The sequence below is a fragment of the Vitis vinifera genome, chromosome 18 (assembly GCF_030704535.1).
Source record: "Vitis vinifera cultivar Pinot Noir 40024 chromosome 18, ASM3070453v1".
Classification (NCBI taxonomy): Eukaryota; Viridiplantae; Streptophyta; class Magnoliopsida; order Vitales; family Vitaceae; genus Vitis; species Vitis vinifera.
In genome coordinates this window covers 36,621,004-36,647,500 of record NC_081822.1, presented here as the reverse complement: position 1 = coordinate 36,647,500, position 26,497 = coordinate 36,621,004, and the positions used below count along the sequence as shown (strand labels likewise).

The 26,497-nt window shown below is 34.8% G+C and overlaps 2 protein-coding genes across 2 annotated transcripts; both read left to right on the top strand.

Moving 5' to 3' along the window:
• The first annotated feature begins 19,106 nt into the window (after window positions 1-19,106).
• Window positions 19,107-23,438, top strand: LOC100244872 (pheophytinase, chloroplastic). Its single transcript, XM_002262798.4, has 6 exons — window positions 19,107-19,563; window positions 22,030-22,141; window positions 22,246-22,339; window positions 22,462-22,639; window positions 22,714-22,783; window positions 22,865-23,438. Exons 1-6 carry the CDS (start codon window positions 19,196-19,198, stop codon window positions 23,174-23,176), a joined length of 1,134 nt encoding a protein of 377 aa, XP_002262834.3. The 5' UTR covers window positions 19,107-19,195; the 3' UTR covers window positions 23,177-23,438.
• A 721-nt stretch (window positions 23,439-24,159) lies between these two features.
• LOC100248269 (probable purine permease 4) lies at window positions 24,160-25,352 on the top strand. The gene has a single exon (XM_002263417.4). The coding sequence runs from the start codon at window positions 24,160-24,162 to the stop codon at window positions 25,264-25,266; it is 1,107 nt and encodes a 368-aa protein (XP_002263453.2). The 3' UTR covers window positions 25,267-25,352.
• The last annotated feature ends 1,145 nt before the right edge of the window (window positions 25,353-26,497 follow it).

The window sequence follows — 26,497 nt, the reverse complement described above, 5'->3', positions numbered from 1 at the left end:
TGGTTCTTTGGACCAATTTGGGCCAACCCTCCTATAGAAAACAGTTACACCAGCGTCTTGCATTATTTAAGTGGTTGATCGGTTAGAAATAGTTGAATTAGAGTGAGTGTGGACTTGGTGATCGGTGAGTTTACAATTTTCCAAGTTTTCAAGAAGCTATCTTGCTTCGCTGCAAGCAAAAGCCATTTAAAACTTCATTGCTTCATTGCCATTCTACGAGGTTCTGTGTTCATTCCGTTTGGGTAAATCCGCAATCCAGTTTTCTAATTGATTTTTCTTTGTTACTTTTCTTTTCAATTTTGGAACTCTTATCTATTTGTGTAATGTTATCTAAGCTTAGGATTTACCCCATTTGGTTTCTAAGAAAATTAAAGAACCTGTCATCAGTAGAGGGGTACTGCATATGTGGCCAAATTTATGCGCCTGATCTTTCTCGCGTAAAGTCTCTAACCTTTTGTTTTTTTTTTTTTTGTCCAATTGTCTTTTTAGATCTTTAAGTTGGTTCTTGCCTCTGTTTTGTTGCTTTAAGTCTTTGTTGATTCTCTTCTAATTTATCACTAGGCTTAGTTAATACCATGGGCAACAACTTCGTACGGCCCACAAGGGTTGAACTTAAAGTTTCCATGACTCTAGAGGGCACCAGACTACACATTTTATTTACTTGGGACGAAGAAGAAAATTTTCTCTTAATCCAACCTGGATTATTTAGGCAACCTATAAGCGTGAAGCTGGAAGGTACCTTCAACGAACAGGTACTACAAATGTTAAATTTATTTACTTGGCACCAAGCTGGGAAAGGCCACATGTTAATCCAATCTGGATTATTTAGGCCCGTTCTTGTTATGCTAATGATGGGATTGTTAATTTACTGGATGTACGAATTCGTAGAGCGATACATCATACTCCTTGAGCACATGTCATGATCCAGGTTTCTTGTTAATGTTCTTTTATCTGTAATTTTAATCTTTTTAATTCATTCTTTTTCTGGGTTTCTATGTTTTTTATTTTTCTTTTATTTTTGAAAGCTGGCTAAGAACAGAATGAATTAATAACTCCCCCAAAACCTTAGTTTTTAATCGAGAATGGAAAAACTTGGTCACACAAAAAAGAGCAAATAATAACTCCCAGAAAACCTTAGTTTTCATGCAATGAATTAAAATGTGATTAATAGACTCTTCTTTGACAAGATAAGGGAAACATTTGTTATCTAGGGGCACCCCCTCCTTTTTAGTTAAGGAGGGGGTTGGGGGGTTGGGGGGTTGGGGGTTTGGAGTTTGGGGATTGGGGTGTGGGGGTTGGAGGTTGGAGGTTGGGTGTTTAGCGGTTGGGGGTGTTGAGGGTTGGGGATTTTGGGGTTGAGGGTTTCAGTTTCGATTTTGGGGTTGGAGGTTGGAAGTTGGGTGTTTAGGGATTTGGGGGTGTTGGGAGTTAGGGATTTTGGGGTTAAGGGTTGAGGGTTTCGGTTTCGATTTTGGGGTTGGAGGTTTTTGGGTTTGAGGGTTGGGAGTTGAGGGTTGGGGGTTGGAAGTTGGAGGTTGGGGGTTGGGGGTTGGGGTTTGGGTTCGGGTTTCAAGTTTTGGGTTTCGAGGTTCGGGTTTGGGTTTCAGGTTTCAGGTTTCGAGGTTCGGGGTTTCGGGGATCGGGGGTTCAAGGGTTAGTGTTTAGTGTTAGTGGGTTAGAGGGTTGAGGGTTGAGGGTTAAGGGTTTGAGGGTTGGGGGTTTGGGGGTTTGTGGGTTTGTGGGGTTTGGGGGTTTAGGGTTCAAGGTTTCGGGGTTCAGGGTTCGAGATTCAGGGTTTTGGGATTTCAAGGGTTTGAGGTTCGAGGTTTTGGGGTTTCGGGGGTTAGTGTTTAATGTTTAGTGTTAGTGGGTTAGGGGTTTAGGGTTTAGGGTTGAGAGTTGATGGTTGAGGATTGAGGGTTTGAGGGTTGGGGGTTTGAGGGTTTACGAGGTTGGGGGTTGGGGTTTCGGGGTTCTGTGTTCGAGGTTTGGTTTCGGGTTTCGGGTTTCGGGTTGAGGGTTAGGGGGTTAGTGAGGGGTTGGTGGGATATTAGGGGATGGAGGGGGTTGGGGATTGGGGGTTTGAGGGTTGAGGGTTTGGGGTTGAGGGTTGAGGGTTGAGGGTTTGGGGTTGAAGGTTTGAGGATTGGGGGTTGAGGGTTTGAGGGTTAGGGGTTAGGGGCAAGGGCTTGGGTTTTGGGGGTTGGGGGTTTGGGGTTTGGGTTTCGGGATTGGGGGTTGGGGTTTCAGGTTTCGAGGTTCGAGTTTCAGGTTTCAGGTTGAAGGGTTGGGGGGTTGAGGATTGAGGGTTGAGGGTTTGGGGATTAGGGGTTAGGTTGGTGGGGGTTTGGGGGTTTGGGGGTTTGAGGGTTTGGGGGCTGGGGTGTTTGAGGGTCGAGGGTTGAGGGTTTGGGGTTGAGGGTTTGAGGGTTTGAGGGTTTGAGGGTTGAGGGTTTAAGGGTTTGAGGGTTGGGGGTTTAGGGTTTAGGGTTGGGGTTGGGGTTTTGGGTTTAGGGTTTCTGGTTTTGGGGTTTGAGTTTTGGGTTTCGGGGTTGGGGGTTCAAGGGCTCGGGGTTCAGGGTTTTGGTTCGGGTTTCAGGTTCGGGGTTCGGGGGTTCGAGTTGTGGGTTTCAGGTTCGAGGTTTCAGGTTCGGGGTTTTGGGTTCAGGGTTTGGGTTTGGGGTTCAAGTTTCGGGGTTTGAGTTTAGGGTTTAGGGTTTAGGGTTTTAGGGTTTTAGGGTTTAGGGTTTAGGGTTTAGGGTTTAGGATTTTAGGATTTTAGGGTTTTAGGGTTTAGGGTTTAGGGTTTAGGGTTTAGGATTTTAGGGTTTAGGATTTTAGGGTTTTAGGGTTTAGGGTTTAGGGTTTAAGGTTTAGGATTTTAGGGTTTTAGGGTTTAGGGTTTAGGGTTTTAGGGTTTAGGGTTTAGGGTTTAGGATTTTAGGGTTTTAGGGTTTAGGGTTTAGGGTTTAGGATTTTAGGGTTTAGGGTTTAGGGTTTAGGATTTTTAGGGTTTTAGGGTTTAGGGTTTAGGATTTTTAGGGTTTTAGGGTTTAGGGTTTAGGGTTTAAGGTTTAGGGTTTGGGGTTTTTTATGTGGGAAGCCTCGTGGGGTAAAGTCTTAACGTTGGATTAGCTAAAAAGGAGGAGGTGACCCCTAGCTAACAAATGTTTCCCTTATCTTGTTAAGGAATAGTATATTAATCACATTTTAATTCATTGCACGAAAACTAAGGTTTTGTGGGAGTTATTATTTGCTCTTTTTTGTGTGACACGAGTTCTTCCATTCTCGATTAAAAACTAAGGTTTTGGGGGGGGGGGGTTATTAATTCATTCTGTTCTTGGCCAACCTTCAAAAATAAAATAAAAATAAAAAACATAAAAACCCAAAAAAAGAATGAATTAAAAAGATTAAAATTATAGTTTAAAGAACATTAACAAGAAACCTGGATCATGGCATGTGCTCAAGGAGTCTGATGTATCGCTCTACAAATTCGTACATCCAGTAAATCAGCAATCCCATCATTAGCATAATAAGGACGGACCTAAATAATTTAGGTTGGATTAACAAGTGGCCTTCCCCAGTTTGGTGCCAGGTAAATAAAATTAACATTTGGAGTACCTGTTCGTTGAAGGTACCTTCCAGCTTCACGCTTATAGGTTGCCTAAATAATCCAGGTTGGATTAAAAGAAAATCTCCTTCTTCGTCCCAAGTAAATAAAATGTGTAGTCTGATGCCCTCAGGAGTCATGGAAACTTTAAGTTCAACCCTTGGGGACCGTGCGAGGTTGTTGCCCATGGTATTTGCCTCGCCTAGTGATAAATTAGAAGATAATCAACAAAGACTTAAAGCAACAAAACAGAGGCAAGAACCAACTTGAAGATCTAAAAAGACAATTGGCAAACAAAAAAAACAACAAAAGGTTAGAGACTTTACCCGAGAAAGATCAAGCACAGAAATTTGGCCATAGATGCAGTACCCTCTACTGATGACAGGTTCTTCAATTTTCTTAGAAACAAAATGGGGTAAATCCTAAGCTTAGATAACATTACACAAATAGATAAGAGTTCCAAAATTGAAAAGAAAAGTAACAAAGAAAAATCAATTAGAAGACTGGATTGCGGATTTACCCAAACGGAATGAACACAGAACCCCGGAGAATGGCATTGAAGCAATGAAGTTTTAAATGGCTTGTGCTTGCAGCGAAGCAAGATAGCTTCTTGAAAACTTGGTAAATTGTAAACTCACTGATCACCGAGTCCACACTCACTATGATTCAACTATTTCTAACCGATCAACCACTTAAATAATGCAAGACGCTGGAGTAATTATTTTCTATAGGAGGGTTGGCCCAGATTGGTCCAAAGAACCAGTTGATTGAGCCCATCAACTTGGGCTGGCCCATGTTAAAGATAGGATTTTTTGTGTTAAGTCCCTTTATAGTGCAGTGGAGCTTGGAAATGCAGTCCTGTTTATGAGGAGAATCATTTAGAGCCCTTATGTTCCTCCCAAAGTGGGTTTTTTTTTTTGTGTGGGAAGCCTCATGGGGTAAAGTCTTAATGTTGGATTAGCTAAAATGAGGGGGTGGCCCCTAGCTAATAGATGTTTCCCCTATCTTGTCAAAGAAGAGTCTATTAATCACATTTTAATTCATTGCACGAAAACTAAGGTGTTGTGGGAGTTATTGTTTGCTCTTTTTTGTGTGACACGGGTTCTTCCATTCTTGATTAGAGAGACTTCCCTTGGTTAGCATGGGTCCTTCTTGGGCAAGAAGCATAAAAAAGCTTAGATGTTGACTCCTTTATGCCTTTTTTGGACAATGTAGAAGGAAAGAAACAGGATAGTCTTCGATACTGAGGAGCTTTCAATTCATAGGATGAAGAATTCTTTTGTTTGTAGTTTTTAGTCTTGGACTAAGTTGTATATAGATGAAGGACCTTTACCTTTAATCAAGTTTTTTGATCGGTTAAGTTTTAGATGAGGGCAAGTGAGGTTTTTTGTATCCCCTCTTCTTTTTCATTTTTGCCTTTTGGCACCTATTGTATGCTTTCTGTATGTTTTGGATTGGCCTTTGGATGACCTTTTTTCTTCATTTATAAAATTTACTTGTGCTAAATATCACACTTTTTGTCATCATCTCTTTTTTTGATAGACAACAAGATCATGAATCAAGAAACGCTAAAAAGGTGGGGACGTGCCCTATGTATATAGGCAGTATACACAGAAACAGCCCAAGGCAAACCTCAAACAACGGACTATACTAACAAACAAAGCAAAGCTAACCACAAAAATGAGTATCTAGGAAATTCAATATAGAGGGGATCTCCAACTTCAAAGAACCCCTACACTTTTTGTCATCATCACTTGATGTTTTGGATTGTCTTTTATGAAAGATAGCTCATCCTTCTCATAATTTTTTATTTTGATGCAATAAAATTGTTGTTTCTAATTTAGCAAACAGAATTGAAGTTGACAGAACAAGCTTTAAAGGAGTCCTTTTAGGAAAATTTGGGGAACTAGAGGGTGTGGAGTTTTCTAGGGAGGGGACTGAAAGGTTCAAGGTTTGTCTCTGGAAAGCTGTTAAGGAGAGTTTATGGCTCTTTCCATTCTAAGACAAGTACTTCCATTGTGGAGAGCCGTGGGACAAGGTTTTAGGCTTTGAGCATCATGTAGCAAAATCCATTATCTGGATTTTTCATTTTTGTTTGTTCAGTTTTATTTTGCATAGAAATGCTTGATCATCAGATCTTTGGTTGAAGGATGTAATTAGGGTCACTGAGACCCTCACTCTAGAGATTCGTTGACTAAGAGGTGGAGCTGGTACTGTTGTTTCTTTGTCAAATTTAGTCAGCTGGTGGGTTGGTCTTGAGGACATTATTTTGCAAATGGTGACTAAGAATGTGAATTTCTTGGTTAAATGGTTAAAAGCATGTCTTGTAATTACTTTATGACAATGTTAAAAATAAAAATAAATAAAAATAAATTCAAAACACTATCGTATTCATTTTATACCAAGTACCAATTTTTAATAATAATATATCTTTAAAATAAAAAATAAAAGTGATGAATCAATTTTTTGTGTTATAATTTTGAGTTGTATTGTGAGTCAGTCGAGTGAACCAAATTTGAGTTAAAACTAAAAATTTATTTAACATACTTTTAGAAAGCTCTTATAGTATGAAGAACATTTTGAAGAAAAATGAGACATTTGAAAAAATTTAGAAAATACTTTCAAAAATTTTAAAAATCATTTATAATGCTTCTAGGATAGCACTTAATAAGTGTTTTTTTTTATAAAAAAAAAACACATTTAAAGAAAATACTTCCACTAAAAACATTGTGTATAAAAACATCATTAAACACACTCTATATGTCATTATTTAGGGGACAATACTAACTCTAGTATCCACGTATATTTTAAGCCTTCGTGGCATAGTGTTTCCAGACAGCCAAGTAGAAATAAAAAAACATATGAATCACAGAGATTGAAAACATCTACAGTATCACATTAGAAGTATCAGAGCAGTATTCTTTATTTACATAACGACAATATAGTGGTATTCTTTATCAGCATACTAAAATGGCAAGAATGCCTTACATTATCTCTTTTCTTCTTCAACTAAGTAGCAACCTCCATTAATCCAAAAAAGCCATACTGCATTTTCACTAGGGAGACTTTCTTCTTCCAATGGCTTTAACCAAGAAATAGATACAGAGAATGAGAGAGGAGCTCGTCTCAGTGACTTTTCACCATGGTTCTAAGTCGCGGTATCGGTCACTGACTCGGAGGGTCCCGAGGTGTATTGGTCTTGGTGTATCAGCCTGTATCGGGCGATACGTAAAATAAGTTAATTAGAAAATTCAAAAAAATATAAAAATATTATGTAAATTATCAAAAATATATATACAATTAAATAAGCTCAAAAAATTAATAAAATAAAATTGTCTCACATTTAACATTATTTAAATAATTATAAAAGTATCTACTCAAAGTTATTTATGATAATACTAATAAAAAGAAAGTTATTTTATTTCAAATATAATAACATTTTTACTAACAACACATACAATACAACAATCAATTCCATGTTGAATGACGAGGGGGTTCAAAATCATCATCATCATCAGTCCTACGACGAGCATACAAATTGGGGTAGCAATTCCCGTAGTGAGGATATGATTGAAAGAGTGGTTCATAACTCAAATATGGTGGGTGAGATGATTGGCTTGATGATCCATAATCAGGAAAATATGGTTTCGAAGGCTGTTCGGATCAACACCAGCTTGATAGTATCCAAAACCTCGATAAGCAATGCTATTGCTACTAGAAGATTGATCATATCCATATGAGTCACTAGCTCGTGTTCCAGTATTTGAATATCCCTCTGGATGCATCATTGGAAATTGATTAAAATCATTTCTACTAAAAGTACTGGAAGAGCTATCACGGTCTCTAAAGTTGTGATATGATTTATCATCTACCCCTCTGAAATACGGCCTTGATCCTATACCCAAATTTTGTAAGTGCTCATCAATACGGTGATGATTTGATCTATGATAATCATGCCCACTAGAATAATCATCATCGCTGGGAAATGTAGTTAGTCTTTCCAAATGCTTTCGTTGTTCCCATATCCTTGGTCGATATCCATGATTTGTATCTTGTGTGGCATAGTAATTTTCACCTCCTTGTGCCCATGACATGCCAGGATCTACTTGACTAACATAACCGCCCCCAGTGCTACCATCTCCCCCAGTACCCTCACTAGTGCCACCAACTCCTCTATTGCCCCCACTAGTGCCACCACCCCGCCTACTGCCCCTATTGTCACCATCATCACTACTAGAACTTGAAGAAATTGTTCTAGAAGCCTTACCTTTACGACAGGAATCAACATCTCTTTCTCTACCTTCTTCATTAATGGGAAGACCTTTATCCAACCAATCCAAATTATCAGATGATAAAATAGACTCCTCTCCTTCTCGTATCCACTCATCTAATATATCATCATCATTAAAGATATGATTCAGATCAATTGGATTGTATAAATCTTCATTGCTTCGCTCTTGCATCAAATTCTTAACTCGAAGTCGCATATTGTAGTGCACATAAACTAACTTATGCAACTTTTTCATTGCCAAACGGTTGCGCAACTTTGTGTGAATCAATGACCATGTCCTCCAATTTCTTTCACAACCTGATGAAGAACAAGTTTGGCTTAAAATTTTAACAGCAATCTTTTGTAGATGTGGACCTTCATCGCCATAGTTGTTCCACCATTCAGCTATAATAAAGAAAATGCATACTTATTAATCACTATGATATATTTAACAAAAAATGATGATAACTTCTTATTTGTAATAGACATAAATGTATTGAGTACCTAGAAGAGATTGATTTATTGCTTTCTTTGTGAGTGCACTTCCAAATTCTCCTTGGCCATCAACAAATAATTTCACCTACATCATTAACAATTTTTTTTTTTTGTTAATGCACATTACATATACAAAATGCATTATATAAAGGTCACAAACTATTATTATACCTCGTTAATAGCTTTTGCTTGTCTATCCAAATCTGGCTCTAATCTCTTGATAACCTCCTTTAATCCAACTTTAATTTCCGGATGGTTGGAGAAATGCTTTGAATATTGGAACATTGGATTTAAAAAATATGCTGTCATAAGTTAAATAATGATCAGTTTATAATAATTTGTACTTGAAAAAATTAATAAAAAATATATAAAGAATTTTTTTATTACCTGCAGCATGCAAATGTCTGTGCAATTGACCTTCCCACCTTCTATCAATGACTTCCCAATACTTTTCCCATTGCTTGACCGATGCCTTGATAGCCAATTTAGCTCTATCCATTGCTTCATAAATGATTGATAGTGTGGGCTTTTTATCTTGATCAACCAATTTCAATACTTTGACGAGAGGTTCCATGATGGTTTGAACTTCTCTGGCCTTCTTCCAAAATCGATCAATTAAGATAAGGTTGGATACATTATCTCTTACACTTTTTCTGCTCCTATCTTTATTGAATTCACGCCACTCATTTGTTGTGCACATTCTCTTCAAATCAGTCTCATAACGTATAAGACTCTCAAGTGAAATGAATTTAGTGGCAAAACGGGTTATTCCTGGCCTTAACAGATCTCTATCCTTGGTGAACACTTTCATCAAATTCACCACTTTCAAGCTATTATAAATACATCCTGTGATCATCTTAGCTTGATCTAATGTCTCCTTAATCTGCTTCATGCTTCCAATATCTTCAAGCATTAAATCAATACAGTGGGCTGCACAAGGAAACCAAAACAAATGCTTTCGCTTCTCCATCAACAACATATTGACTGCTTTAAAACTTACCTCATTATCAGTGACTACTTGAACAACATTTTCCTCCCCAACCTCCTCTACAACTTTATCCATAAGGGAAAAGATGTAGTCTGCTGTCTTAGGTATGTTGGTAGTGTCAACTGAATAATGGTATATCATACTTCTATCACAATAAATCATGAAATTGATGATAGGCTTTCTAGTCCTAGAACTCCAACCATCACACATGATTGTGCACCCATATATAGGTCATTTAGCCTTCAATGTTGTTATGTATACCTCAAGTTCTTGCACCTCCTCTTCCAAATATGTATTTCCAATTTGGTATCCTGTGGGACCCTTGATGCCTGGACCTGCTTCTGCTATGGTATCAATCATTGATTGATAGTAAGGCCCACTGTCAGCTACATTAAAGGGTATTGCATTAAAGAGAAAGAATTTAGAAATAGCTTTACCCACTTTCTTCACGCCTTCAGTAGAAAACAAGCTTTTTATTGATTTCTGCTTTGATGGGAACATGTAGGGATCAATTCCTTTTGGAGGTATGCTAGCTCCTTCTCTTACACTGAAGTTACGTGTCAGTCCGCGCTTAATCCTAGCATTAGAAGGTTGTGAGGAACTACCACCCTACTGATGCTCTTGTCCACCTTCTTCAAAAATTCGACGACTTTCTTTCATTGCTTGTTTCATTTGTCTTCTTTCAAAATCAGCCATAGCAACTTCCTCAATTTCATCATCGGAATCACCCTCATCAATTTCATAGAAATTATCTCTATTTAAGGAATTCAAAAGTCGTTTTTTTTTTCTTTAACTGTGCTTTTTCTTTTGAAGTATTAGACATATGTTGTCTAACACTATGTGACACTTCTACCGGTACACGTGGATATCCTTCCACTTGTCCAGATATATGTGCGATGTGTTGCTTTAATCTTGTTATACCGCCATGTATAACTTTCCCACAATATTTACACTTTGTAGTTCTTCTACTACCACTAACAGGTTCTGCATGCTCCCAACCAATATCATGTTTTGAGGCCATTTTGAAATTTTAACCTAACCATGTATAAAAGGAAAACAATTTACTTTTCAAATTGAATATATATAAACACATTTATATAAGAATTATAATATTCAATTTTCCACTCACTTATATGTTTCATATTGTTGTCATATAAAAATACATTGTACTAAAAAAGCAATAAACACGATCTCACATAAGTTCATCATCTTTTGTTTTCCACTTATTTATATGTTTTTTAAATTAAAATCAATGTAATTGACCATGTAAATGCATACCCTTCATTCCGTATTATTAAATCATTTATGATTATTTGAAGAAAAAAAATTTCAATAATGATTAATTTTGTATAGTAATTTAATTTTGTAATATAGTATTAATGTAATTGAGTAATAGGGAAATTTTTTGTCACTAATATAATGTAAATTTATTTATACTAATAGAAAATTGAGTGATATTTTTAAAGTATTCAAGACAATTTCTTGTACATTATATTTTTAAAAATTTAAAAATTCATGAAATAATTTAAAATTATTAATTATGTCTTATTTAGTTTATAAGACATATAGGAACAATATTTGAAAAGAAATAGTAGATTATATATAGCAACAATATTAAACCATATATAGAGAGTATATATATTAATTTGAAAATGAATAACATATTATATATATGATATTATAATAAAATCATAGGTTAATTTTATTTTATTTTTATAAAAAAAATACTATTTTAGCATATGTTAGAAACATAAAAATATTAACATCTTTATCATTTTTTGGGTTAAAAATTAATAATAAATATTTAAACTAATAATTTTTCATAATATTTTATTTAAATTGAATAATTAATAAAGTTTAACTTTTTAAAAATGAGTCAAAATTTTCATTCCATGTACTCATTTAGAATTGAATTATCAACATAATATTATAAAAAAAATTATTTTATATGTAATTAATTAGATTGGTTTTTTAATTTCAAAATTATTTTTAAAAATTAAAAAATTCATGAAATAATTTAAAATTATTAATTATGTCTTATTTCGTATTTGAAAAGAAATAATAGATTATATATAGCAACATATTAAACCATAAATAAATATTATATATATTAATTTGAAAAGGAATAACATATTATATATATGATATTAAATAAAATTATAGGTTTATTTTATTTTATTTTTATAAAAAAAATAATATTTTAGCATATGTTAGAAACATAAAAATATTAACATCTTTATCACTTTTTGGGTTAAAAATTAATAATAAATATTTAAACTAATAATTTTTCATAATATTTTATTTAAATTGAATAATTAATAAAGTTTAACTTTTTAAAAATGAGTCAAAATTTTCATTCCATGTACTCATTTAAAATTGAATTATCAACATAATATTATATAAAAAAATTATTTTATATGTAATTAATTAGATTGGTTTTTTAATTTCAAAATTATTTTTAAAAATTAAAAAATTCATGAAATAATTTAAAATTATTAATTATGTCTTATTTCGTATTTGAAAAGAAATAATAGATTATATATAGTAACATATTAAACCATATATAAAGATTATATATATTAATTTGAAAAGGAATAATATATTATATATATGATATTAAATAAAATTATAGGTTAATTTTATTTTATTTTTATAAAAAAAAATACTATTTTAGCATATGTTAGAAACATAAAAATATTAACATCATTATAATTTTTTGGGTTAAAAATCAATAATAAATATTTAAACTAATATTTTTTTCATAATATTTTATTTAAATTGAATAATTAATAAAGTTTAACTTTTTAAAAATGAGTCAAAATTTTCATTCCATGTACTCATTTAGAATTGAATTATCAACATAATATTATAAAAATTTTTATTTTATATGTAATTAATTAGATTGGTTTTTTAATTTCAAAATTATTTTTAAAAATTAAAAAATTCATGAAATAATTTAAAATTATTAATTATATCTTATTTAGTTTATAAGATATATGGCAACAATATTTGAAAATGAATAACAAATTATATATAGCAACAATATTCAATTATATATAGAGATTACATATATTAAATTGAAAAGGAATAATATATCATATAAATTAGGAACACTTGACTTCCATTAAGATTTGCAGGACTAAATCCTATTAAATCAAGTAATAAAAGTATCAGAAGATTTCGCTATCTGCTTCTAACCTATTCTATGATTGAATTAAATTATTCAATATAAGTCTACACTAAACTAAAAAACACACCACATTAATTGTGGTTTTAAGTTTTCTGACACGACCCAATCAAGAGGGTATAAGAGAGCAGCAAACTGATGTAGGCATTAATACTCCACTGAGTTTGTGAGGTGTTTATTTCAAATGAATTCATATATTAATTTGTTACCTACCGGTCAAACCCCCTGCCCTCTGTTTCTTCTTCTTCCCCAGCAACACCGCGTTTTGCCTCTATCTTCTTCTTCTTCCCCAAAACAGCAACAGCCCCTACACAGCAACACCACGAAGACGTTTTGCCCTCTTCTTCTTCTTCCCCAACACAGCAACACCACGAAGATGCTCTGATGCACTGATGCAGCCCTCTGTCTTCTTCCCCAAACCACGAAGACGTAGCCTCTCGCTCTCAGACTATTGGACCACGATCTGCTACCTTCCACCAGGCACCACACCAAAGATGAAGATTATAGACTCCGGCAATGGTGGATTTCTTCAACCGAGCCTCTTTTTAAAGGCTTTTGAAAGGGTCACAGACTCACAGGTTTGTTTCAAATCTTCACGGGTTTTTTTAAAATTTTCATAGGTTTCATAGGTTTTCTTTTGCAGAGGAATCTCTGATTTCTCTGAAAAATCAAGATTTGTTGTGGGGCTTTTTGCAGAGAATCTATTGAATTTTTTCCCCGAGTTGACCGAGTTAACTCAGAATATCGGTCGAGTCATCCGAGTCTAACCGATTTAGGCTGAGTCTAGGTATCTGGTATCGAACTCGTCGCGGTCCACTTCGAGGCGGATACGACTCGGCAGAGTCGTACCGGACTTGGCCGATTTTTTTAACGCTGCTTTTCACTCTTGAAGCTACTACATCTAGGAAACAATTTTACAGGTCTAACAAATCTTGGCAATTGAAGAGGTAAAATACACTCTTGAGGATCACCCTCAGTTTGCCAAGAAAATCTCTTGACAACTAATCAAAGAGAAGATCATTGACCGAATGTTGTTTACAAAAATCTCAACCCACATCAACAGTATTGATTCAACCCTTCCCTTGGTTGAAAGAGACCAAGTGCTCCCTAGAAGAAACTCTACCAAGCTCTAAATTTTAGTTTGGCACAAATAAAAAAACACCTACAATCCATGGGCAACCATGCGGAAGCAGAAAAGACATAAGTATAAAGATTCAAAATAACTGCATTATCATATTAGTAATGTCAGTCTCTAATTCCATTCAACCCTTTATTACAACAAAGAAATCTCATGGAGAGAAAAAAAAAATAATAATAAAGCCAAAGCCAATATTCCTTTATTTACAACAGAAAAAAAAATGAACCGTTCCTCTCCTGTTCTTCCCTTGATTCTGAGTAGCAACCTTCATGAAAACAACAAAAATTCAAATTCTCCTTCTCCACCTGAGCAGCCTTCAATAAAAAAGGGAAGAAAACATCAAAAAAGAAAAGTATGAATGAAAGAAAATGCCAGAATTAAAGAAAAGGGAAGAATGGGAAACCTTAGTCCTCATGATCATCATCCTCATCAACATCGTCCTCATCGTCTTGGGGAAGACTCCCACGGCAATAGCAAAATACCAAGAACATTGCCAACAGAAGCACCTAATAACCATCAAAACTAAAGAAGTTGTTTATCCCAATGGAGGAATATTCTGAATCTTGGGAAGGTACTGGATAGAAAAACATCCTTATAAATTGTTTTGTGTTCATTTCGTTTAGCCAAATGGCAGAGTCATCATGCCAGCGTCACTGTAATACCCGGGTTTTTAAGGACACTTTAGATTCTAGGAGCATAAAGTCTTTCATAAAATTGTGGGTCAAATGGTCAAAAGAGTCGTGAAGATCCATGTGTTAGTATCTAATTGGGAAAGATTTTGGAAAAGTTAGTCAAAAGTCAATAGTTTGAAAATTTTGTCACGTTAAATGTAAGGAGTGAGGATTTTAGAAATAAAATTTTGATTTGGAGAAAAAATTTAACCATCAAATAATTGAGATTAGGTTTTGAAAATTTGAAAATTAAGTACATTATGGAAATTAATTTAATTATTATCGGGTAATTATCAAAAAAATCGTAGTAAGAAAAACTTTGTAAAAATTTATATTATATCAAATTGTTATAATGGATAATTAAAAAGAAATTGAATTTAATTTTATAACGAATCAATTTTATTTTTATAATTGGAATTAAACTTTATAGAATTACAAAACATTAAATGGAGTTGAACTGAAATTAAATTAAGAGTAAATTATGATATATTAATTTTAAAAAAATATATACAAAATGGGAAAATTAATTAAATGTGAATTTTATGAATTTAACTTTTGAAATTTAGATGCAATCAAATAATTTGACAAATGAAGTAAATTAAATAAAAGTTATACCAAATGGTTGAGAATTTGATTTTTTTTTTTATAAATTGAATGATTAATTAATTTATGGACTTAAGTTTTAGAATATTACTTAAATTTTTGTTGGTAAATAAATATTGGTAAAATTAACGGGTTAAGGGTTATTACAAGTTTCAACTTCTTGGTTACCGAAAAATTATTTTATGTATTTAATATTTTTATGAAATTGAATTTTGTTAATATTTAATTATATCATGTTTTAAGTGAATTTCAAAGTAAAAATATTTTAGATAATTATAGTCAAATTATACTTTTCGAAGAGTTGACTAGTAGTAAATTAAATTACGAATACGGTGGTATTTTTCATGAGGTGGAATAATATTATAATTTATATAAAGTGAAATCAGTGAGGGAGTTTAAAAGGAGAAGAAAAAAAAAATAGAAAAAAAAGAAGTAGATGAAAGTTGCAAGGGAGTCATCGGCAAAGAGTGGGAAAAATGGGTCGCCGACTTTGGGATGTCGGTGGACCTATCAAATGATGTCCGTTTTGCATAAAATTCTAGAATGATATTTTATTCAATGCGAGGAACACTTTTATGGTGTCCGGTTTTAGTTTCAACGGTTAGATTTTTCAGATTTAAGGTAGGGTGGTTTAACCCTAAAACTTTGATTTAATATTTTCTTTGAAAAAAATTTATATATTGTGTTGTTGAAAGATAATAGATGTTATTTGTAGTATTTGAAGTGTGATTATTGTTGTAAATAATTTATTTCGTGATTTACGATTTTTCTTGGAATTTTGGTAATGTTTGAGAAGATTAAATATTGAAAAAAAAAATTGTATTAAGTATTAGGAATTATTGATGTTGTTGGAGATAAGAAAAATCAAGGTATAATTGTGTTTTGTTAATATTTGAATTGTTGAAAATTTTTCCCGGAATGTTGTGGTGGGTAATTGTGTAAAATTGTTGTATTGATTATTAAAATTTTAGAAATAAATAAAATGATGACATAAATTGCATTTTTGTTGATATTTGTATTAGTGAGAATTTTCTTGGATATGTGTGGTTATTTAATTGAAAAAAAAATGGTTATATTGGTTGTTGAAAATTATTAAGCATGTCAGGAATAAATAGAATTTATGTGGTCAAGGTTTAAAACTACGTTTTGATGCTATACAAATTAATTGTGAATTTTCTTTGATGTTTGTGGTGATTAAAGTGAAGAAAAATCGTTGTGTGGATTATTGGAAATTATGAAACATAATGGGAGTAAATAGAATTATGTCTTGAAAAATTATGAATGTTAAAATATGATTTGATTGCACTTCATATGCATCATGATTGTGTGAAGAAAAAGAAAAATTAAAGAAATGGTTGTGTGAAATGGAAATGAGAATGAAAAGATCCCAAAGATGACAAAAATGAAAAGAAACGAAAAATTAAAAATGGAATGACCCTAGAGAGGGTGAATTAAGAAGGGAGTGAGATCCCTATGGTGAAAGACCCAAAAATTTACCCCGAGAAGACTCCGAATGGGGAGTGTATTTGGGTATGAACGAGTATCTTTCGGTGAAAGCCCGAAGACAGTGCATTGTGTGATCGCATGTAAGCATTTGCATCATGGTTGCATTTGGAAAAAGGATTTGTATTATTTATCAAGTGTATGTTTGAATATATTATTCAAGACTAAAATGACTCATTTATTTTATAAATTTAGAATTGTTGATATGCTAGACATATGATTGAATAAGGAAAATGACAATTTTGATTGGTTTAAAATGACTCCACAAGTGCTAGCTACAGTAGTAAACCTAGTGCTGCATGTACTTCTACTGCTGGTTACAATGGTTCAAGAGGTAGAATTGATGATGAATGTGATAATGCAGGAGATATTTGGGAATATTAACAAAGTCAATATCCAATCAGCCAATTTACCTATGAAAATGATTTCACACACTACACACGAGATGAAGGCCATGGATCTAGAAGAGCTAGTCCAGGTATAGGAGCTATTGGGAAGCCCTACAGAGGAAGAGAACGAACAATGAAACCATTTAACGAGGAGTTACTTTCAGGGAGTTTTGAATAGATGAGTATAGGGACTCAATTTAGTGACTCCTCGAATAAGGCTAACGTCTACCCTCCTCATGTGATGAGTTATGGTCAACCTTCAAGTTCAACCAATGAAGAATATGGTATGCCAAGTTACTCCCTTTCCGCACAAATGTCATACCAAGTTCCATATCAGATGGAAGGAGGATTTGACATTAACACATGGGTGAACCTTGAGTATCTTATCCATGTAAAGGCAATGGGCAGGACTCAAGAGATATATGCATGGAATGTTAGAATTTTTAACCAATATTATCGAGGCTCATTGAGTTAGTACCACTATTGTTTCCAACAACAAGATGAGGTTCCTTCATCTACCAATTCCATTAAACCACATCAATCCTCATTTTAGTACTAAAGAGATATTGCAATGTAATGTGTACAAATTATTGATATTTAATTAAATGAAGTATTTTATGTAACTTCATAATGAGTGTACAATTACAAAATTAACATTTCTTATAGATTGACATCATATAATTACATCTAATATCGGATATTATATCATACATATATCAAAATCTTCAATAAAATAACTTTAAAATGTTTATTATACTTCTAATTATATTATTATGAGTTTTTTTTTTACATTTCCATGAGTTTTTAACAGTTTTAAACCTACGAAATTTTTTTTCCAAAATATCCATCAATATATCTGATTTATCCATAAAATCGAAGTACCGATATATTCGTGATTACCGATATTTTTATCCTTGATTATAACAATGTAGAAAATGGTAATAAAATATTGTACGACAACTTACAAATGTAGTGAATATGGAATCCATTTAATGCAAATAAGACACATGTTTATGCATGTGCCTTCTATTTTTACTTTTAAAATGCTTAGATTTTTAGTACAACTTGAACTACTTTCTTATTACTCCTCAAAAATTAATTAGCATGTCTTAACCTTCGTCAAAACCTCTCATCATTATCTATGTTTGCAAATAGCTTAAATTAAAAAAATATGCAACCACGGGAGACTTTTAAAAACAAAAAACAATAAAGACAAAAAAAAAGGAAAAGACAATCAGATATAGTTTTTGATATTGGGCCATTTTCATAATTTGTTGCAAAAATGACACGTGAATCTTCAACTACACCCTAAATCTTATACTAGATATATTAGTCCATGCTACAAGGATATGAGATGCTATTTATAACGAGAATGGTCTTAATTGTGAGTTATCATTTCCTCTTCTATATCATGATGGATAATATTATTTTTTCTTCTTTTATAAATGTATTTATCTTATTTGTTTATTCGGTTATTAAGCTATTTTATTAGAAATATTGGATTACCTTTAACCCAATTCTTTAATAAAATTAAGCAGACATTTGGTTATATTTTATTTTTCTTATTATTGAAAATGAAGTGATTACCTAGAGTAAAGTCAAATTTATAATGTGGAGGGGATCCCCTCTTCAAAGATAAGGTTCATCTACTTCGTTCCATAGGAATCAAAGGGAAGGGAATCATAAATCATTCATTTTTCTTTTATTTATTTGCACTTAGCATTTTCGAAATGAAAATGTAGGAATAGGCCCACTCCTTCCAAGACCAAGGAGATTCTACTCCAAAAGCAAAGAAAAGGATTCCAATAGCTTGAAAATCTAATTTCTTTTTATCCTAAATTACCTAGATGCCCCTCTCACTAATCCTAAATATTTTGAAAACGATTAAAACAAAAGGTGAAAATCATGGGTTCTTCAAAATCAGGAAGAGAAGAAAGAAAACGAAGGAAAGGAAAAAGACAAAAGAGAGAAAAATGAAGTTACAAAAAGGAAAAGGGGTTATGGTTTGAATGGTTGAGGTTGAAAGTTCTCACACCTATAATAATTTTGGTTTCTCTTAAATTGACTTCAAATGTGAATTTTTATTTCTCCTTATACTAAGGGAAATGATGTGTCATTGTGATGCTATTAATTCTATTTCACAGAAATGAGAAAACAGTAAAAATGTATTGTATGTATGGAAACCAGGAAAATGGTATATTTGATGTATGCTTCACAAAGGTTTACATGAGTGGACTTGGGGAGGATTCAAGCTGAGTGAGTGAAAGAAACGAGTGGACTTGGGGAGGAGGTTAGGAGCGTCAAAGATATAGATAAATAGAGAGTGAGGCACCCAAGGAAAATGCGAGCGAGGATGAGAGCTGTGGCAGTAACGGCTCCTCATGCCCTGTTCTCGTTACCATCGACGCCATCAGCCAGCGCTAGCAGCAGTAGCACTGCCATTAATTTTGATTCAGTTTCACGTTTCCGGCGCCTGGGGTTGTTCAGATTCAGAGCAAGAGTCCGTCACCGTAAGCCAATTCTGAATGCCGCGTCTTCGGCGGGAGCGGTGGAGGTGGGGTTCAGGGAGATTCAGGAGAAGTGCAGCAAATGGCAGTGGAAGGGCCATACCATTAGTTATCTTGTTGTTCATCCTCCACAAGCTTGCTCAAGTGATCCCCCTGTTCTTCTTGTTCACGGCTTCGGCGCCTCCATTGCTCACTGGCGCAGGTTTCTTTTGCTTATCACATTTCCGCTATTGAATTTGCTTGCTACGTTTTGCTGTTGTACGTCTAATAATTGGGTTTTTTTTTTTTTTTTAATTCACAACTCCTGATTGTTTATTTGTTTCTCGGAAATTTTGAGGGAAAATGCACGGGAAAGTAAATAGGGAGGAAAAGAAGAATAAATTTAAAGTTGAACACAAGAAAATCATTTTCCTTACCATTTTTTTCCCTTTTTATAGTACTTTTCAGGATCCAAACATAGGCTTGGATCATTTTTTAGTCATTTTGGATGAGGGTCGTAGGCTATAAAAGTGGGTTTCTTTAGTTGGTTAGTTTTAGTTTTAGTATTTCCCTTGACACTGCTTCTATTGGCAATGGTTTTTATCAAATTATCATCTTGGGATGGCAGTCCTGCTCATAAATCCTATTGTTCCTTTCTATTTCTGTTTTTACTTAGTGACCTTAGTGGCCTTCTCCATGTTTCTGTACCTTCATTTAACTTGAATCATATCTGCCAAGGGACTACACAAGAGAGGAAAGACATGTAAATGAAAAGGAAAAAAAAAATCTTCCTTTGAAAATTTAATTCTTTCACAATGGGCGAACTTTGGCTGCAACTCATCTTGTTTTATTTGTATTGACTCCAACCACATGTCTTTGCTGCCATCACCTTGCTTAAACTAGCGCCACTAGTTCACTGGAGCTAAAATAAGGCCTGAAATAATTTCTTGGTCAATTTTCAATTCAAAGATGACAAGTCCTGAAATTAGCCAAGTCAATCTTGTTCCCAAGTGAACATAGTGCATATGCGATCCTGAGAAAATGTATTAGCCTAGGACTAGGGAATTCGAGCTCTAAACCATGTGGGTTGATCATGCCTGGTGATAGTAAAAGGTGGGGAACCCTCTCCTGTACACTCTGCCTAACTTACCTTAGAGGGCTTGAATAATTCCACTTTATCAAGGGTTGTGCAAATTAGAGAGCCAAATCTAATTTAAGCTATTTGATAATAGGTTAAACTAGTAGAAAAGTAAATATGCAGAAAAGTAAAAAAAAAAACTAGAATAGTATGCTGGAATTTGAAGTATGTAAAAAATTAAAATAATTGGAAATGGATGATTGACATGCAATTAAAAATTGCTTCCAGTAAAGTTGCTTCTAGTGATTTGAAAAACGTCTGGAGTCTGTGATTGAAGTCCTAAACCTTTCTGGCATAACCTCTAATCATATCTATAGCCTTTGAAGAGTCTTGATTTTAATAAGTTGCCTAACAGGAAGCTGCCCCCTTTCTTTGGTGTTCTAGACCATGAAGAGTCTTATCTGAGCCTGACCATGAGTTCTATGGCTATTTTACAGCATGGATCTGCTATTTGCTGGCAAGGGTCTGCTAAGGTCTTAGACTCATTTCCAAGAGAAACAAGATCTCAATTCTGTTGTTTTTTTAAGTTTTATAACTTAGATACTGAAATTACCTTTCTTATGATTTGTTTTCTTCATCAAATAGCTCTCTACCTTGCCAATTGGAACAATCCATGTATCAATGATACATACTAAGTTTTTCACTTGTCCATCTGGTTTAAAAGCAGCCTGTTGCCACTTTTGCTTATTTTATTTTGCCTATAAAGATTCCTCTAGAGGAAGTACAGATTACTGTTGATGTCTAATTATGTTGTTATCACGTTAGGCTAAACTTCACAGAATTCCTACTTCATAGAGGTCAAGTCTAATTAAAGTCATGAGTTGATGCTCTTCTTTCCCTTTACTTGTGCCATCCCATACATAAGGCTGTCCATGAACTTTCTAGCACAATGATGGTTCATGCCCTCATCTATTATTCTTATCCAATCCTTCTACACAAGATGTTTCAGAGTCTCAGACATAATGATTCATGATCATCTTCCTCATAACTAGAGTACCCTTTGCAGGTAATTCTGACCACATTTGCCAATGTTCTTTGGCCCTCGAAGTATAGATAAGACAGAAAAAAACAGATAAAATTATACATATCTGGAACATTACTCGCATCTGATTGTTTGGGCAAACTTTGATTTGGATATTTAAGAATCAAGGAACTATTTTCCTAGAGAAATGATCATTCTTTTCAACCAAGAATATTGCACTTGAGGATTTCTTTTTCTTATTTGTTTATTATGCTTTACAGAATCAATATTGAGTTTACATTTACTAGATTTAGACCCCCTTCTGGAGCTAAACTCAATTCTACTGACATTAATTATTATTCAACCTTTGCAAAAATGTGAAAAAACATTTTACTTATGAAATATGAGGGTCAATTATCTCCACACGTATGGGAACTGGGCTTCTTTCATGTCTTTCTATCTTTCAAAAAAAAAAATGGCATTGTTGTCTTCAAATGTTCATAAGGTGGTGTAGGGAAGATCATCTTTGTTCAACTCTATTATTAAACTATTCAAGAACTTGATTCCTTTTCACCTTGTGTCTGTTTCAGGAATATTATGATACTGGCTGAAAGTCAGACTGTTTATGCCATTGACCTTCTTGGTTTTGGTGCATCTGATAAGCCATCAGGCTTTGCATATACAATGGAAATATGGGCTCAGGTATATCTTTGGCCAAACTTGAAGTTGCATTTTGTCCTATACATGTGCAATTGATGCCTTGACATTGCAGATCTTCACTACTGAGACACTGAGTTATTCTACAGTTAATATTGGATTTCTTGGATGAAATTGTTCGTAAACCAACTGTGCTGATAGGGAACTCTGTTGGGAGTCTTGCTTGTGTCATTGCTGCCTCAGGTATGCTCAATTTGTCTTGTGGCTGAAGGAAGAATCAGTCTTTGTTTGTGAAACAACCATTTATACCTGTTGCATCATTTGACACATGGTTTTCCTTGTGTCAATCACATTCCTCCAACTAGAATCTACTAATGCCTTGGTTCGAGGGCTTGTACTATTAAACTGTGCTGGTGGCATGAACAACAAGGCAGTTGTTGATGATTGGAGAATCAAGTTGTTGTTACCCCTGCTCTGGTTGTTTGATTTCTTATTGAAGCAACGAGGAATTGCTTCATCAATCTTTGAGCGTGTCAAACAAAGGTAGTGCTCTTGGTCATGGTTAGTTTTCCTGGAATGCAAGAATGTGAGAATCTCATGGTTTCTGGCTAATGCAGAGATAATCTGAGGAACATCTTATTATCAATTTATGGGAATAAGGAATCAGTGGATGAAGATCTGCTACAGGTATGAATGGGCCCTCCTGTTAATGTGGTTTTGTTTCTAATGAATTTCTAGTTACAGTTCATTTTTACCTGAAAACTGCAGATCATTAAGGAACCGGCGGATGATGAAGGGGCACTGGATGCTTTTGTTTCCATTGTCACAGGCCCACCAGGGCCCAACCCAGTGCAGTTAATGCCAAGACTCTCCTTGCCTATTCTAGTCTTATGGGGCAACCAAGACCCATTCACCCCTCTTGATGGCCCTGTAGGTAAATACTTCGCTTCCCTGCCTTCTCAGCAACCCAATATAAGCCTCTTTATATTGGAGGGAGTAGGACATTGTCCCCATGATGACAGACCTGATTTAGTCCATGAAAAGTTGATTCCTTGGTTGGCTTCTCTTCCTACTTCATGAGAGTCGTTGCTTTATTGATAAAGTGTTCTGGAAAAGGAAATGCAAAAGATTGATCCTTGGGGACATTATCTTAGCAGCGTGTCTCCAACTAAATGTGTTTCTTGTGTTTACATTTAATAATTTTCTATGCTCCATCTCCTAGGGGCTATTGTTGTTTATTTATTTGATAGTTCCTGTCCCCCCTCTCCCCCCTCTCCCTCCTCTTCCTCTCAAGTGTTGAACTCAGTTTGACCTGGTATAGTTTGGTGTCTACTTGAACCAATCTGTTGTCTACTCACAAAGGCTATAAGCTGCAATTACTTAAAGAGAAAAAAACTGGGAAAGGAAGGCAAGAGACACGTGTGTGAGAGGCATTTAAGCTAAAACTGAAAAAGATGGTAATGCCACCTTTGCTCTATGTCTGCCACTGTGGGTTGGGTTGCCTGCTAAGTGTAGGGTATGCAAAGGTCCAATTCAGCCGTTTCAATTCATAACTCCCCTCTCTCTCTGTCTCCACTACACCCTCCGCTTTTCCTCTAATCACCCCTCTCTATGCCTTGTCATTTATTTCGTCCATATCATTGTAGTTAACCTTTGCACCATCCTCCCAATGCTCACCATCCTCGATGCATTCTCATGTATCTCCCCTTGATGCCGTGCCCATTCTCACTGTTGCTCCTCTTGATCATCACTTGAGAGTTCATTTCATGTGGGTCCCGTCAGTATATTGCCATGTTTGCTTTACTTGTTGCATCAAGTGATACGCAAAGATGCAGACCCGTCACCAGATCAGCATGATAATCATTGGATAGAGGCCAACCCATATGAGTCAACTTGTTCCGGGACGCCACTTGTTCTCAAACCTAGTCTACAACTCAAATTAGATGGATTAATGGAGGCTTGGGTTTAATACCAACAGTCCCAAAACCACTCTTCTCTATCTCTCTGTCTCTCAACCTTCACACAAGCCTAAACCACTGCTCTCTCAACCTTCACAACCCACAATGATGAATCATTCATCATCCCAATCCCAATTGCAGCAGCAGCAGCAGCAGCAGCAGCAGCAAGAACACAAGATGAGTCCTACTAGCAAGCATTACATGGTTCTTCTGTTGATCACCTATTTTTCGCTCTTTGTGGGCAGTGTGTCTTCAACCCTGCTTTCAAAGTTCTATTTCATCCATAAGGGTTCGAGCATATGGGTGTCAACATGGGTTCAATCTGTTGGATTTCCTCTCCTCCTCCTCCTCATTTACCTGCCCCACCATCTCTTCAAATGCACACGGAGGCGACCCTTCACAAGTTTCACTCCGAAGCTCCTCCTCTTATCAGTTTTCATAGGACTCATGTTAGGCCTGAACAACTTTCTCTTCTCCTGGGGAACCTCCTACCTACCTGTATCAACTGCATCTCTCCTTCTATCATCCCAACTGGCCTTCAATCTCATACTCTCTATCATCATCGTGAAGCAAAAGATCACATTTTCTAACTTCAACTGCGTGATTCTTCTCACCCTCAGCTCCATCCTCCTGGCCTTGAGTTCCAACCATGACAGACCAAAAGACTTGACCCATGCCAAGTACTTCATAGGCTTCTTCTCCACCATAGGAGCAGGCCTGCTCTTTGCTCTCTATCTCCCAGTGATGGAGATGATCTACAAGAAAGTTTACTGCTACGAGATGGTGATTGAAATGCAGCTGGTGATGGAGATGGCAGCAACGGCCTTGGCCACCATTGGAATGGCAGCCGGCCATGGGTTTTCAGAGATGAAGAAGGAGAGTGAAATGGTGTTTGATCTGGGTCCAAAGGCATACTGGTTGACACTGGTATTCAACATGGTGACTTGGCAGTTTGCCTTCATGGGAACCGCAGGGCTGGTGTTCTTGACAACTTCTCTGACCGGAGGAATCTGCATGACTGCCTTGATGGCCGCGAACGTGCTGGGAGGTGTCTTGGCGTATGGAGATAAGCTTGGAGGAGGGAAGGTGGTCTCCACCTTGCTCTGCGTCTGGGGCTTTTGCTCCTATGTCTATGGCATGTATGTTAAGATGAAAGAAGAAGAGAAAAACAACAATCAATCAATACAACTGCCTGAGCAGCAAATGGTTTGATTGATCCATCCATTTTACTGTTTCCTTTGTTCAAGCCTTCCAGATGTAATGAATAATATGCATAGACATTTCAAATTTCCTTATCATTGCCTGCCGTCAACACAAAGAAACAATATACGGATAGGGACTCATTTTCATATGACTTGTCCACATTAGGCTTAAAACTCCACCTTTAACCGTCATCAAGTTCATAGCCCGTTTGGGAGCGGATGCTTTCTCGTAAAAATTAATTGTTTATAATATTTATAAAAAAAAAAAATTGGTTTCTCATAATAAAAAAAATAGTGTTTCATCATTAAAGCAATTCTTTTACTACACATATCATGATTTTCAGTAGAAGCACTAGCGCTATCAATAAAAGCGCTTTCATGTCTTCACTAGGGAAATGATTTTAAGAGGCCTTCAAACATTCATTAATCATGAAAAGTATTCTTTTCAAATATGTGGTATTTGATAAATTTTTTTAAAATTTTAGATAATCACTTGATGTGGACCATCATTTGATAAATAATTTTTATTTATATGATATACTTTTATATCCAAACACAAAGCTTTTGTTTGTTTTTTTTTTGAATATAAAATTCTATCAATGAAAGTGTTTGATGCTAAAAACGCTTTAATTAGAAATAATATAATGTCGTGACGCCGTTTTTCAATACGGGTGATGCCATGTTTGGATAAGCGTGAATTTGACTTTATTATATGGAGGTGGGGAGAATTGGCATAGTCTTAATGGGGGGTGATTGTGGGTCATTATTATCATTTACTTTTTGGATTGCATTGAGGGGAAAGGAGAGGGAGATTTAGAAATGTTTTAATGTGAATAAGGCCACAGTGGTTTAATGTGGGTGATTCCCTCTTAAATAAGTGGTGATATCATTTACTTTATTGCAGAGGAATTGATCGGAGGAGAGATTTAATATGGTGATGTAACTTTTGCCCTTTTCTTTTTTTTCTTTTTTTAAATAAAAAATTAAAAAATTGTTCTTTTGGGATAAGGATTGATTATTTTATTTAATTTGGAGAGAATATTAAGATTTTTTTTTTCCTGTAAAATTCCTGACGCTTCAAATTTGAACCATTAATGTTCTCCAATGAAATTCAAGAACTTAATACCATGGAGAAGTGAACATGCACAATAAACTTCTTATTTGTTTATTATTTCATAGTTGTTTTTATCCTTTTATTTTAATTAACTAAAAAGGATTTCAAAATCCTTCCATTTTAATTA

Excerpts from the sequence above, each read along its gene's own strand:
- LOC100244872 (XM_002262798.4), top strand. The coding sequence starts at position 19,196 with ATGCGAGCGAGGATGAGAGCTGTGGCAGTAACGGCTCCTCATGCCCTG. Across the intron at positions 22,142-22,245 it reads CAATGGAAATATGGGCTCAG|TTAATATTGGATTTCTTGGA; the intron begins GTATATCTTTGG and ends GTTATTCTACAG. Across the intron at positions 22,340-22,461 it reads TTGTGTCATTGCTGCCTCAG|AATCTACTAATGCCTTGGTT; the intron begins GTATGCTCAATT and ends TCCTCCAACTAG.
- LOC100248269 (XM_002263417.4), top strand. The coding sequence starts at position 24,160 with ATGATGAATCATTCATCATCCCAATCCCAATTGCAGCAGCAGCAGCAG.